General features: G+C 43.3%; 1 protein-coding gene across 11 annotated transcripts in view; it reads left to right on the forward strand.

The window, feature by feature from the left end:
* Window positions 1-1,610: 1,610 nt before the first annotated feature.
* The window catches only part of gramd1a (GRAM domain containing 1A), a 34,226-nt gene continuing 21,441 nt past the window's right edge, over window positions 1,611-14,395 (forward strand). For 6 of the 11 annotated variants that reach the window (XM_018726981.2, XM_018726983.2, XM_018726982.2 and 3 more), the window contains exons 1-3: window positions 1,611-1,761; window positions 1,973-2,234; window positions 10,473-11,523. In XM_018726981.2, coding sequence (XP_018582497.2) covers window positions 11,153-11,523 — 371 coding nt within the window. In that variant the 5' untranslated portion in view covers window positions 1,611-1,761; window positions 1,973-2,234; window positions 10,473-11,152. The other 5 variants (XM_018726975.2, XM_018726977.2, XM_018726978.2 and 2 more) reach the window with 5 other exon arrangements.

A 14,395-nucleotide genomic window follows, 5' to 3' on the forward strand; every position in this document is an offset into this window, starting at 1 on the left:
ATATTTCTTTATTTTATTGTGAACACAAAGGTAAGAATCTAATACGAATGTGTTTTAACCATAAGTCTTCCTTGGGGTGTGAAAACATTAATAGTACAGACAAATAAACAATAAACATAGCAAGTCATGTGACAACACATGCATACAATGATGAAGATGACTGGACAAATGACTGGTGAGTCAAACAATTGTTTGTACCCTGGTGTCCTTTACATGGCAGAACACTTGCTTCTTTTTGATTAGTCAAACTGCTTATTGTAAGCAGTGACCACTGTCTTGGATAAGCGTTCCAGACTCTTAGAACTTATTGACTGTTCCATGATTGTCACATATGAAATACGTGTATATACTTACTGTAATAGGTCTAAGAACAAAAGAGCATTTTACATAGATACACTATTTTTTAGTTACAGATTTAATTTATGGTGTAAATTTTTGTGGAAAGAAAAAAACATCCAGCAGGATCAAACATCCTCAAGAGCACCATGTTGTCAGAACTCTGTAAGGTCAATGGATTATCATTTGTTTTACATAATGAAACGTATTTGATTAACAAATCTGTGAAGGTGATAAACACTCTACTCATGTTTGTTTATTTCCTTTGAATAGTTGCATCACTGTCTGCGGTGAGGATTTTGTACACTTTCCTCTGGACACTTGTCCATGACAACCAGTTTACAGTTCAGTCGAAAGTCTTTGGAATTTATAAAATAAATAAGAGTTAGAAAACAGGATGTTTGTAGTTATATTACTTTTTCTTTCATTCTTACAGGAAGGAATTGGCCCCTGCTGCAATCTAGCCCCTGCTAACTAGGATTTACAGGACTCAGACAGTATTGTTAGATAATCAAAGTGTAACATTGAATTATGTACCCAAATTATTTTTATTGTAATAAAAAGACAATGTGTGAGTTGACTGACCTCTGGACCTGAGTATATCAGCCTGTATTTAGAGACTGGATCAACATTACCTACCCCAGTTCAACAATGATTAAATATGTAAATATGGAAGGAAGTTGAAAAGGCAGTACAGCGTGTTCCCATTACACTCTTGTGATTTCATTATAGTATTTGGGTGTCCAAGACATGATAGACTGAAAAAACTGAAAGAAACTTGACCTGAGTTTATCAGTTATCCGCGAACAACCATTACTGTCAACTACACAGGTCATTAGTGACGGTATTTTGGCAGTAGAATGCTCAAGGTTTTTCAGATAGGCTAGAAACCAAGGTTAGGGTTAGTTACCCCATAGTTCAAGGGTTGTTCATTAGTTTCAAAGAAGAAAGTAACTCAAAATATTGAAGTGATGGTTTTATACTTTTTAGATATCTTTCTGTATGCAATATACGTATATATATATATATATATATATACACACACACACATATCTATGTGTGTATATGTATGTGTGTATTTATATATGTATATATGTGTGTAAAACATGAATAACTTTTTAAAGATCTATGTTGTACCTTGTTACTAGAGTTGCCTGGTACACTTTGTTCCATTGCATAATCATATTTCCTCATTTGTCACCAACAGACGTAACATAACGTTTGCCATAAATGAGTGTGACCCTTCCTCAAGGACTACAACGTCATCCACGGCCTTCAGTTGTCCTGCTGCAGGAAGGCCAGGTTTTTAAATGAGACGTCAGGACAGTTTATGTAAAGCAGGATGCGGCTGGAAGCAAATACAGCTTTAGTTTGTGAAATGGTGAGACACCTGGATTATGGGAGTATCGCGTTGCAGTACTTGATGTGAGTATTTTATTTAGCGTTTCATACCTCACTTACACTGATTATCTGGATATCACAGATTTTACTGAATGTGTTTGTCTTGAGGAGAGGGAAAATCAGAGGGGAAAGGGCTGCACTTTGTTTGCGCTAAGCTTTAGGCACTATCCTGGTGTCCAATGATGTCTTGATTCCAGTGTTTTGAATCACACACAGCACTGGTTTTTATTTTTAGGCCTGATCATGTTTCCAGTTCTCCATTTGCTGCACACACATTGCACTTTGATGATCAAGACACTTCTCGGCAGGATTTACCCACCCAGCAGGCTGGTAGAAACCCACATGAGGACAAAGCATGATTCAATACAGTTTCAGTGCTGTGGGACACAAAATATGATTATGTATGTTTCTTTATTTCCTTTTATGCATTGTCCGAATCAGTGAGGATGCTTCAGGCGCTGAAAAAAATAATTTGTCAAGAATTCAGGAGATGATTGGTAAGTATATATAGTCATGTTTAATAGGAGATGACACAAAGTTAAGATAAAACCTGTCAGCATATTGTATTTTAAGTAGTACAAATGTCTCAGTGTTAAATATTTTTTGTACACATTCCATCAATGAATTAAATACACAAATGCCCCATAGAAAAAACATACATTGTATTGTGTGTACAGTATGTAGGCTGTTAACTGGCTTCTGAGCAGTCACTCTGCCATTGCACGCACACACACACACACACAAATGTAGTGCTGTCATTGGGAATCTGTGAACACCTCATCATTTCTCAAATTGCAAAAGGGTTGTTGATGCTCCCAACCTACTGGCATTTTGAGCTGCATATCCAGCGCAATGGCTTCCTTCTGGAAAGTAATAATACCTTGTTTCATTTGGGTGGCTTTCATATGCCAAGCATATGCAATATGCCTTGTAAATGAACAAGGTATTTCACAAAAATTTAACAAATTATATTACTTGATAAAGAAAAGTTCAAAGCTAAGAGTGTTGCTTCTGCCAGCAATGTACAAAACATGACAGACAGTATTTTGGCAAGTTTCCCTCTTTAGTCCTTATTATTTCAAAGTTCTTTACTTTATAGGATTAAGTTCACTTTGCAACTTGTTCAAGGGCATTTTCCACTCACTTTCCTTAACCATTTTCCTCATGAGGTCCAGAATCACTGGGTGCCAGTCCATTGCAGCACAGCCCAACATTATAAGCAATCTACATTTACTTTACATGTGACAAGCAGTTTGTGTATTTCTTTAGGAGACACTTTTCTCCATAGCAGCTTCTACTGAAGACTATGTTATGTAGTGTTATCAGCCCACACACATTATTTACCCAAGTGACTTACTAGATATGCTACTTACAGTAGGTCACTCATACATCCATCAGGGGAATACACTCTCTCTCACAACACTATGAGTGAACCTGAACAGCATGTTTTCAGGCAGTGGAAGGAAACTCACACAAAACTCCACCCAGACTGACTGACTGGGGATCGATCCAACATCCTCTCGCACCACCGAGGCTCTGTGAGACAGCAACGCTACTCACTGTGCTATCGTACCGTCCTGTGTATTTTAGGGTCACCAGTTAATCTGAATCACGTGAGGACTGTGTGAGGAAAGCGGAGCACCAGATAGGTGATTACCACGGAAACCCCACACAGACGGAGCCTTATTCGAATTTCCGATGTTGCACTTTTTTGTGGAATCCTGACAGTTCGGTGTAAATGTTCGGGAAGGAAGGATGTGTCACACGAGTGCTTCCCCCCCCCTCACTTTCGCTTTGGCTGCCCCAGCCCTCAGTCATTGGGAGCGCAAGGTGACCTCTCCTCTTGTCCTCGCGCTCCTCCTGCTGTCCTCGCGCTCCTCAACAAGCCCGCGCGGAGCAGAGAGTGACGCAAAGGGGCCTCGTGGCTCGGCCACGGGCTCAAGGGCACAGGGGCATGGGTACCGCGTGCTTCTCGTGGGACCCACTCGTAGAAGGTGAGTGAGCTGATACGACAGTAAAATACAGTACGCGGTAGTTCAGCCTGTCACCTTAGCTGTTTTAGCTTTAGCTGTTCGCTGTGAAAAGCCTACATTCAACAGATGACGTATATTATAGTTGCGAGAGCTGCACAGACGACGTACAGCAGCAGTATGTACTCTGTACTATATACTGTATGTACTGTTCTATTTTTTACTCCGCATCAGTCCGGCCTCACACAGCTTTGTGAATCATTCTCATATTTCTAGTGTACTTGACTGAAATTCCCAGGAGGGGACGCAGTGACATACACAATGGCACTGTTTCCAAAATGAAAAAGTTTGATTAGAAAAAGATCCCGGGGGCATTGCAGGTTTTCAGCAGCAACCCTCGGGTTAAATCATAAGTTAGACAACTTTTTTAAAAGATTATTTAAATTGTTTAAATCAGCAGTCAGCACACTTTTATCGGCGTAGTCCGTAGTTGTATTTAAATTCCGAAGCAAATGAAATGAGAAAAAATTCGTATGATACTCCTTTAAGTACATATAATTATAAATAACCAAGATCTCGCTTGTCGGACCGGGTTTGACTTTACATTAAATGCTATTTTCTAACTTTTAACGCCGTCAGTGATAATTTAGCACACAACTCGAACTCGTTGAATTTGGAACTCATACGACTAACGACGTCGTAACATGATTAGCCGTAACCTAAACACATAAGTTAGCTGAATGTTTCATTTCCATGCAGTCAAATATAAAGTAGCTGTGCACAAAGTTGTAATATAATACGTTCATAAAACAGTTGGCTTTTATTTTATAGTATAAACAAATGTGGAAGTAGATACTGAACTCATTTTCCGTGTTTGTAAACACATCACCCTCGAGCCTACACCAAAGCCCGCCTTAGAACACAAAACCCCGCTTCCTATTGGTTCTTTCAGCTCTCTATCACGAACACCCGTTACTTTTTTGCTTGCGCGTGCACGGGATGGAAGCTACCAAAAAGTTATGAATAAAGGGAACTGATATAGAGTGCGGCATCAAAACACACACATAGCCAGATCTCTCTCCCGGTTCAGTAGAAAACAATTTTCGAATTTAATTTCCTCCTGCAACATGCCATTTTACGAAGTCCTTGCTGAGAACCACACTGCACTTATAAAACGAAACGCTTCAACTTCTACCCTTCCGCTGAGAACTCTTTGTTCGACTTCGATGGAAATGTTGGAAACCTGAACCGGTTTAATAAAAGAAAACTAAGCGTTTTTCGCCACGATAGCCACAAATATACTTATTCGTTGCTTGGCTCAGTGTTGCTGCGAGAGGCACATCAGAGGCGACCAACGCAGAAGTGCGTGTAATATTTAGTCAGGTGGAGAGGCACATTTCAAGGAAAGCTTCGCGCACCATCATTATGTCGCGTCGCGTCGCGCCGCGCCGCGCACTTGAATAGTAAGAACTGCATTGATGCCGTAGGCGCGCGCTCGCAGGCACGCTGTTTCCCGCGGGTTTGGGCCCCATGGCCACGCTCGCATGCTCCTCCGAAAAAGCGGATTTCGCGATGACACCTCGGAGCGTCGCTCGCCTGGCGACCGAGACCGAGCAGGACGGCCGCAGCGGGGGAAACTCGTCTAACGGAAGGTAGGAGGGCGCGCTGCGCTGCCGTGTCCCGCCACCGACAACTGTCCCTAAAGCGCCCGGAGACTCCCGCCATGGCCCGGCATAGCCTACGGCATAGCGAGCTCCAAAGAACACGTTTCCGCTCAGCCCGGGAGCGGCTCTGTGTCCGAGAGCGCAGTTTCCGTTTTCAGGGCGAGACGCGGTAAAGTGTCCGATGTCTCCAGGTGCTGATGGAAAAGCGCCTTCTCTCGTGTTTCGCGGACGAGTGGTGGGTCTGGGTGTACGGCTTTCCGTGTGCAGGCAGGTGGTGTGGAGACGCGCTTCTTCTTGTCAGGGGAAGAGCAAACACGTTTCACTGTGTGCTATTTGGAAGTGACTAGTTCATAACTTTTTTTGCTCCACATTGCGCGCACTGCACTCCCACTATTGAGTTCTTCCATTTATTCCTTTAGCTGACACTTCTCTCCAAAGCAACTTATGTTAGGCTATGTATATTTATCCATTTTGTATAATACAGCTGGGTAATTTTAGTGGAACAATTTTAAAGTAAGTACCAGGGGAACTACAGCCAGGTGGGATTCAAACCTGCACCCTTGTGGTCCAAAGGTAGTAGCTGCCCCACTGACATACTGGAGCGTCGCTAAAAATCCTCATGTGTATTGCAGTACGGCATGTAAAAGCTGTGGAGAAGTACCCAAGCTACTAAAATGGCTCTAAAAACCTAGTAGCAGTTAATAAACTGAGTGCTACACGCAAAATCGCATGGACTCATGTTCTTTACATTGTGTGTGTGTGTGTGTGTGTGTGTGTGTGTGTGTGTGTGAGAGAGAAAGAGACTGTGTTTGCTGTGTAGTGGTTTGTGCTTTGTCACTTTACATTTGTACAAACACCAGTGCTCTTTACCAGTTCACCTCTCTAGGTCACCTTGGACAAAGACTCCAGCTCAGTAAAGAGTAGTAACAATAATATAACAATAATAATAACAGATCCAAAGGCAGTAGCTCTAATCTCTATACTACTAGCTAGAGCCAGCTGATAGTGTAGTGGTTAGCGGTACTGGTTTTACATCCAAAAGTTGCAGGTTCAAACCCCACCTCTGACTGTAGTACCCTTGAGCAAGGGACTTATCCTAATGTTGCTCTGTTGACATTACCCATCTGTACAAATGGGTAAATAATTGTAACCTTAACACTGTAAGTTACTTTGGAGAAAAGCATCAGCTAACTAAATAGCTATAATAATACTAACAATAATAAAGATAAGAGGTGAGGTCGATGGCTGGGTTGTTAAAAGAACAAGGACAAGCCGACAGAGGGGTTATGGAGGATTACTGTGTGTAAACATGGTCGTGCCAGAATTGAGCCTGTTCAAACAGGGTTTTTTGAGCACTTGAGGCAGTCACATGTTCTGATTACCCGGCACAGCCGTCAGGCACTGACACAGGACTGACTTACACAGATGCTATGATACACAACTATGCTCATATGTGCCCTAAGGACACAATTGATTGTATGTGGCAAGTTGTACGACATGCTTGAGGATGTATTTGCAAATGACGAGCTCAGCCAAATGGTGTGTACGTGCGCGGGGAGTGAGACGAAGAAGCCAAATGGGGTGTTCAATATCACGGTAGACATTTCAAATAAGTAAAAAGGTGTAGGGCCCCCCTTTTCTTTGCAGTAGTCAGCATTGAGTCTTTTCTGCAGTGCAATCATAGAAGTGAGGAATAGTTTGTAGTGAGAGATTAGACCGCCCTTCATGAGTCTTCGTTTTTTTCACGGATAAAGTAGAAATTGTATATTTTCTTACATGTGCTTTATTATGTAATGGTCCAATGTTATTGATTTCCAGTAAGTGGAAAAGATTTCACTCAAACGTATTTAGTGTGCAAGATGGGAGTTTGCATTTATTCATTTAGCTGACGCTTTTCTCCAAAGCGATTTACAATGTTAAGGTTACAGTTATTTACCCATTTCCTCCCATCCGGCAAGCGCTACAGATCACTGTGCGCCAAAACAACACGATATAAAAACAGTATCTTTCCCCACGTTGTTATGCTCGTTAATGGCTGACTGTTGTAGTGTTTGAAATCTTCTGTGCAATACCTTTTATCTGTGCAATACTTTTTCCCTCTTACTTATTCCTTCCTTCATTCCATCCCGTTATTTATTCCTCCCCCACCAAAATTAATCCCTGTATGTATGTGTTTTTATATGTGTATATATGTTTTTTTTTTTTTTTTTTTTTTTTTTTTTCCCTCGGGGGGGCACGGTGGTGCAGTGGGTTGGACTGGGTCCTGCTCTCTGGTGGGCCTGGGGCTCAAGTCCCGCTTGGGGTGCCTTGCGACGGACTGGCGTCCCATCCTGAGTGTGTCCCCTCCCCCTCCAGCCTTACGCCCCGTGTTGCCGGATCAGGCTCCGGTTCCCCGTGACCCCGTATGGGACGAGCGATTCGGCAAGTGTGTGTGTGTTTCTTTTTTTTTTTTTTCTTTGTCTGCAATATGAACCATTGGGAACCAAAGCAAAATTCCTTGTATGGGTGTGCATACTTGGCCAAATAAATCTGATTCTAATTATACAGCTGGGTAATTTTTTTTTTACTGGAGCAATTCAGGGCAAGTACCTTGCTTAAGGGCACTTACTACAGCTGGAGATCAAACCTGCAATCTTTGGGTCCAAAGCAACAGCTCTAACCACTACACTACCAACTGTCCTGAATTTTAGTATTCTTATTTTGGAATACATGAATATCTAGAATATGAGAAAACAGTGATGACACAATAGGATGCATGTGGTCTCTTAACATGGACAAGCAGATTAATCAACACACTGATTGATTCAAAAGGCATGTTTGTGCATGTCATTACAGATTCATATACCCGCTGAACCATTTGTGATATATAGTGTGATGGACACCATCCCTTGGCTTTATCCACATCTAAACCGGTGCAGATGTGGGAAAAGGAGTGAAGTACAACTCACGTTGCAAGAGTGTTCTGCTGCTCCCTGGTCCATGTTTTGCAATCATTACTGTTACGATACCTGATCCTACGTGCTGGCATGGATTGAAGCAGTCTCTGAATGGCAGCTCTGCGAGAGTCTGTGATGACAGTCCCCAGGTGCTCTTGGTGTAGTTTGTGTTGGACTAATTTCTGGCTGTTTCACAGACTGTTTGGTGCTTTTTGGCATCTTTCCCATTTTCTTGTCTGTAGTTGTTGGTGAATTTTGATTTGTTACAGCTGTTTTCCAGTTCCATGTTTCTTTATTTGGCATATTTGTCATAACTTTTGACAGTATTACCCATTTGCCATGTCCCATGTTTGTTCTTTATTGTGACTGATGATCCTGTAGGCAGTACAGACTAAGAGCTTTGGATCTCTGGGCTTGGGTTCTTCTGTCTTTCTCTTATTCTGCTAGACAGTTGCTTTTCAGGGGTTTAAAATGGATATCAGTAGGCATAGTAAATAGGTGCAGCTGTTTGGGTACAGTAAATACGGTATTATGGTCCCTCCCCACTCTAGTGCTATATGGCACATGTGTGTTTCTAATGCTGTTCAGTTGTGAAGGCATCAAATGGACATTATAAGTTATGGGATAAAATGGTTCCCAGGAAAAAATGTTACGTAATATTTATTAGATAACAAAAATAAAATATTTTTATATATGACAATGACAACAGCAACATATCCTACAGCTGTTGTAACTAAAAATATTGCTTATCTTTAAAGTCATTCATTCATTCATTCATTCATTCATTCATTATCAAAAATTGCTTGCCCACTGCACCGTTGCAGTGATCCAGTCTACCTCACAAGTACAGGATGTGAAACAAGGTATCCAGCACACTATACCATAACTTGGCTCACAATTTGATGAGGTGGGTCACGGATGCTTATGATATAAAGAAATGTGTTGTTCCCAGTAACACTTTCTATGTCAGTGCAAAGCATGCGCACACATTCTTTTAGCGCTAACACTCTGTGGCATTACTAATACGTGTTTCATGCGAGACGATTTTCATTTGAGAACATGCAAACTCTGTACACACTGAGCTGTGGAACACCAGCACTACCTGCTGTATGACTCTGCAGCCCAAGAATGGCAGAATTCAATGAATGACTAAATAGGAAGAAAATCATACTAAGAAATGATGAGAGGAGGAAGGGATAGGAAAGGAAGCACTCAAATGTGTTATGTATAATAGATTTTTGTGGAAGTAAATTTGTGGTACAGTTCTACTCAGCTGTTGGTTCAAAGACATCATAACCTGTCACATGGTCTCTGTATTTAATGTCGGTCCTAACAAAATGTACACGTATGCCGAAGAAGTGATTTCACCGAAATGCATCCATGATCACAGTACGCTCCCCTATCCTTTTCCTACTGCACCACATATCTTTGTGACTGTAGCACACAAACTCATCGACTCATTGTTGACATTGATTGCACCTTTTGATAATTCTAATAAAAGAAAAGGCAGGAATTTTGCATGTGTGATGGGGAAAATGGATTGACCTTTGTGGAGCAGGAATGGCTTATTTACTTTTCAATTTAAATGAATGGTAATTGTTTCACTTTGCACACAGATTTTTTTGGGAACAAATTATGCGCTTTATGCATAACTATAGAAAAGGCCACCTTGTAATTTCAGTGTGTTCTTTGTATGTTTTTTGTTGTTTTTAACTAGGGCTGAAAAACTGGACTGTAATTTTGGTTGTGACTACATACATTAAAGTTACAGAAACTGGAATTCAAAGTGGGTTTCATGTAGAAGACAGCATTTAATACAAGAAAGGGGATCTCAGTTGCAAAACCTGCTTTTAAAATGGTTACTATGCTGACTGAACGTTGAACATTTTGGGCCCCAAAGGGAAGCAGCCGTTCATGACACAACATCCCTTATTGGCTAAGTGTTCACAAAGTTTTGCATCAACGTGTTGCTCAAAAAGCATTTGACTAATCATGGGGTGTTTTCTCACACATACTGTTGCATTTCCGCAATGTACACGCAGGTATAGTGACATCTCTCACGTCACAGTCCTAGGTACACAGGAAAACACTGTGCTCACTAGAAGTTGCACAGTGGCCATTAAAAAGTGTTTGTTGGAATCTGGTTCTCTGTGTCTCTCCTTCAGACTCCTGGAACAAGACTGCACTGGTACAAGTCCTTTCCAGGGCACTGGAGAGCAGGTGTTACGCTCTAACAAGGCACATTGTGGAACTGTCTCTCTTTTAAGTTCTTGGCCAAATGGGGGAGTAAGATCAGCTGGACTGAAAAAACGACGGCGCAGAAGAAGGTTGACAAGCTAAAGCACCCTGGAGGAAAAAAAATACAGAAAGCTGTTAAAAATGACGCAGTGAGTTCAGCTGGAAGTGGATCTCCAAGGAAGTAATCTGCTTTGTGTAGCCTTTAATATTATATGAAACTGCACCCTGGTCTCTTGTTGCAGCAGTAGTGGTGTGCCGCTGTGAACAATACCTTAATCTGTCCGTGCCTTTTAGGTCTCAGGACAATTGGGATATACCTCCAAACTGGACATTGTGTTTCTGCTGGAAATTTTTAAAGGACGGGGAAGGAATTTTAAGGATTCTGTTTATCCATATTCCTAAACGTTTCTGACCAGGTAAAGGGCATGTAAGAGACAAGCTGCTTTGTTACTTCGCCCGAAGGAATATTTGCTTCACCTCCAGCAGAAACAACACGGTCTTATTCAAGTCTTGGGAGCTGGGGTTATACTTCATGCACTGACAACTGTGAGTTGATATGCAATAAAGGACAATAGGCACAAAGAAGTGTGCTCAGTGGGGGGGAGATATGATGTCTGCGACCCAAGGTCCAGATGTGGCAAACCCGCAGCCTGCTCCCATCCCGACGGTCAACATCCTCCCCCCATCGTCTGACACAGAGTCACGGTCCTGTTCCTCCAGCCCATGCCTGAGGCGGCACAGATCCCGGAGCCGGGGGCTGGGTTCCCATGAGGAGCGGGAGGCTCGAAGGAGGAAGCGGTGTGATATTCAGAGTCTACCTCCTCAAACATCCCCCTCTAGGGAGGATCTGCCCTGCCCTTCGTCCCTCCTCCCGCCCCCGCCCCACCAAAGATCGCGTAGCTCTTCTCCCAGCCGGCGGTCCCCCTGGTCCCTCAGGAGCTTGTTCAGCAGGGACTCCTCTGAGTGTGACAGCTGCAGGTCAGTGTTCTCGCTGCACCATGACTGTGGTCACACAAGATGTTCCTCATGTACCCTGGGAACGTGCTGACATGCTGGTGAAACAGCACTCCATCAGAAATGGGGCCTAGTTACTGGGGACAGACTGTGTGGGTCAAGTGAAAGGCCAGGTGCACCTGAACATGTGCCTGCTGTTTTGACTGACTGAATTGTTCTACTGGCACCTTCTCTGTTACATTACTCTGCCAATCAAAGAGACAGCTGAGAGCTGGTGAGAAATGTCAGGTGTAGGAACAGTGTGAGTGCTGATAAGGGCTTTCTTTCAGAAGACTGCGAGGGCTTTAATAAGATATTAAATCAGAATAAGAGGAAGGAAGACTTGCTTCTTAGAGGAAGGGAAATGAGTAGAATGGCACTGTGTTAAGAGGTGGGGTTTATGGCTTAGCCATCCTGGTCTCTAGAACATGACATCATCACTATCCAATCTAGTCTTGTGCTTCAGCTGATGATGTCACTCTTGGCCATTCACAGACTTTGTTTTGTGCTGCAGCTCTTGGTGCAACGAGCCCTGTAAGGGATACATTTAAGGTGCTCCATGTGAGGAGCCATGCCCCCTGTTGTGTTCATTTATTGTTATTTGACCCCATTGTAAAATTAGCAGCATCGCCTTTGTCTTTTGTATCCTCATCTTACTTGTATGTATTACTATTTAAATAGTTAATTGCCTGTTAGGAAAATGGTGAGTGTTATCAAAGTGTCTGGGGAAATAAAAAGCTCTTTGGACATCTTACATGAAGAATTTGGAAGTATGTACTTTCTATAAAATGAGAGATACATGGTGAAGCCTTGAGCATAGCTGAGAACAAAACAGAAATGCAAGACAGTTTGGGGCATGTTCCCGCATGATCTTCAGGCTGCCAGATTATCTAAAACAAGATTTTGCAGATGCAGCCTCCTCCCTATTTAATTGCTGTGTGTGTAGAGGGCTCTTTACTAACAGCAGTGTGTGTGTGTCTTTACATTGGTGATATCTGTGTGTTTAAAGCCTATGGGGTGCTTTTCTATTCAAATTTTATGGTTTTAATGTATAGTATTTTGGTGAGATTGTGTCAATTTGTTGCTATTGGGTTTACAGCATTAAAGCAGTTTTTTTTTTATTTTTTATTTTTTATTTTTAATCTTATTTTTACTGTGGCAGAGAAACATTTTGACTAGATTCACCATTTTCAAGAGAATTGTAAAATCCATCATCTAACTGCACTGTCTCTAAGTTTGTCTCATTTAACCAAGAAGAAGAAGAGACATGTGGATGGACTTTGGCTCCAGACATCTGCAGATACCGTCTGTGTCTGTCCTACTGACTTGGCCGAGATTAGGGAGCCTAAGTGGTTAATGAGATGAAGCGCCATATGTTGCTACATTTATATAGGAAGAGTTGCACCAAAAACTTGTCAGTGCTCCCATCTTGGTCCCCTTGCTCCAGTTTTTTGAAACTTTGATCCTTTATTCTTCCCATGTGTGGTTCTTTACCTCCTTTCCAAGCCTAAAATCTCACCCCTTTTCCTCTCACCATCCCCCCCATTCAGGCTCTCCTCCAGACTTCCAGACCTTTGAACACAGATTACAGCTGCCCCTCCCAGACCACAGGAAAGCAGATTAGAGCGATGGGTGAGAGAGGTGGAGGAGAGATGGAGGGACTGAGGAACATGCCATGAAGGCTGTGCAGCCCACTGATGACTAATGAGAGTATCTCCATAGATGGAGAGTCTCAGGGTTTCATCTTGGGCCTTACAGTAAGAACATGGTGCGCTGGGGACCAGCGCAGCTCATAGTTACTCTCTGTAGTTCACATTGTTCAGTTAATGCTAATTTGTCCCGAAACATTAAAGAAGTCTCGCTCTGATTTATCTATACCGAATAGCGGATAACACCTATGATGAATTAAGTCATATGCTTAGCGTCCGGCAGGAGCTTAAACAACAGACATAACAGCAAAAGGACATAGCGAGTTATTTGTAATAATGCTACTACTAATAATAATAATAATCATAACCGAACTATACCTGTAAGGTCCGGTAAAAGTGCACAGTGCGGCACGCGGCCACGGGGACTCCGGTCTCCGCCCCACCCCACTACGTCCTGTGTGTGTGTCTGTCCGTCCGTGTTAGACCCCCTGTGATCGTTCTGACCGGGCGCTGAAGGAGCCCTCGGCCCGACTAGATGTGGTGATGAACGTACCCACAGCAAGAGTTTGAGAACGGCCGCGACACACACACGCACACACACGCGCACGCGCGCGCACAGAGGGGACGCGCAGACAGACGCTCGCGGGTTCTACGGTTGGCGTGTGCTTGCGCGGAGGGACGCAGTGCCGTGTTGTTGAATAGTGCCCGCGGACTCTAGGAGGACACCGACGAGCCCCATGACATGTTTGAGTGAGTAGCAACCCCCCGCCGCGTGTCTGCTGTGTGTTTACGTCGCCGTTCGGTTCACAGATCGCGAGATGCGTTTCATCGCCGGTTACACTCTGCTGCTTTTTGGACAGCAGCTACAGCGCAGCCCCACAGCCTCTAGTACAATAGTAATAATAATACTAATAATAACAGTAATGGAACGGCGCAGCCGATGTGGGGTCGCTAAGCCCAAAGGTCTCTCTCGCCGGCACGTTTCTGCCCCTTTCGTTCTCCTGATCTGTGTTTCCGATATCATCGCAGTCTCCTCCTCTTCCATATTGCGGACGCGCTCGCCGTGCTGCGTGCTGTCATTCATTGTGTGTGTTGCGCTCCCTCGCGTGTGTCCCGTCCGTTTGGAGCCGCTCCGTTTAGCGGCTGTGTGTGTGTGTGTGTCGCCACTTCAGGCGACGGTTGGCGGGGACGCGCGCGCGCGCGCGCGG

The sequence above is a fragment of the Scleropages formosus genome, chromosome 18 (assembly GCF_900964775.1).
Source record: "Scleropages formosus chromosome 18, fSclFor1.1, whole genome shotgun sequence".
Taxonomy (NCBI): Eukaryota; Metazoa; Chordata; class Actinopteri; order Osteoglossiformes; family Osteoglossidae; genus Scleropages; species Scleropages formosus.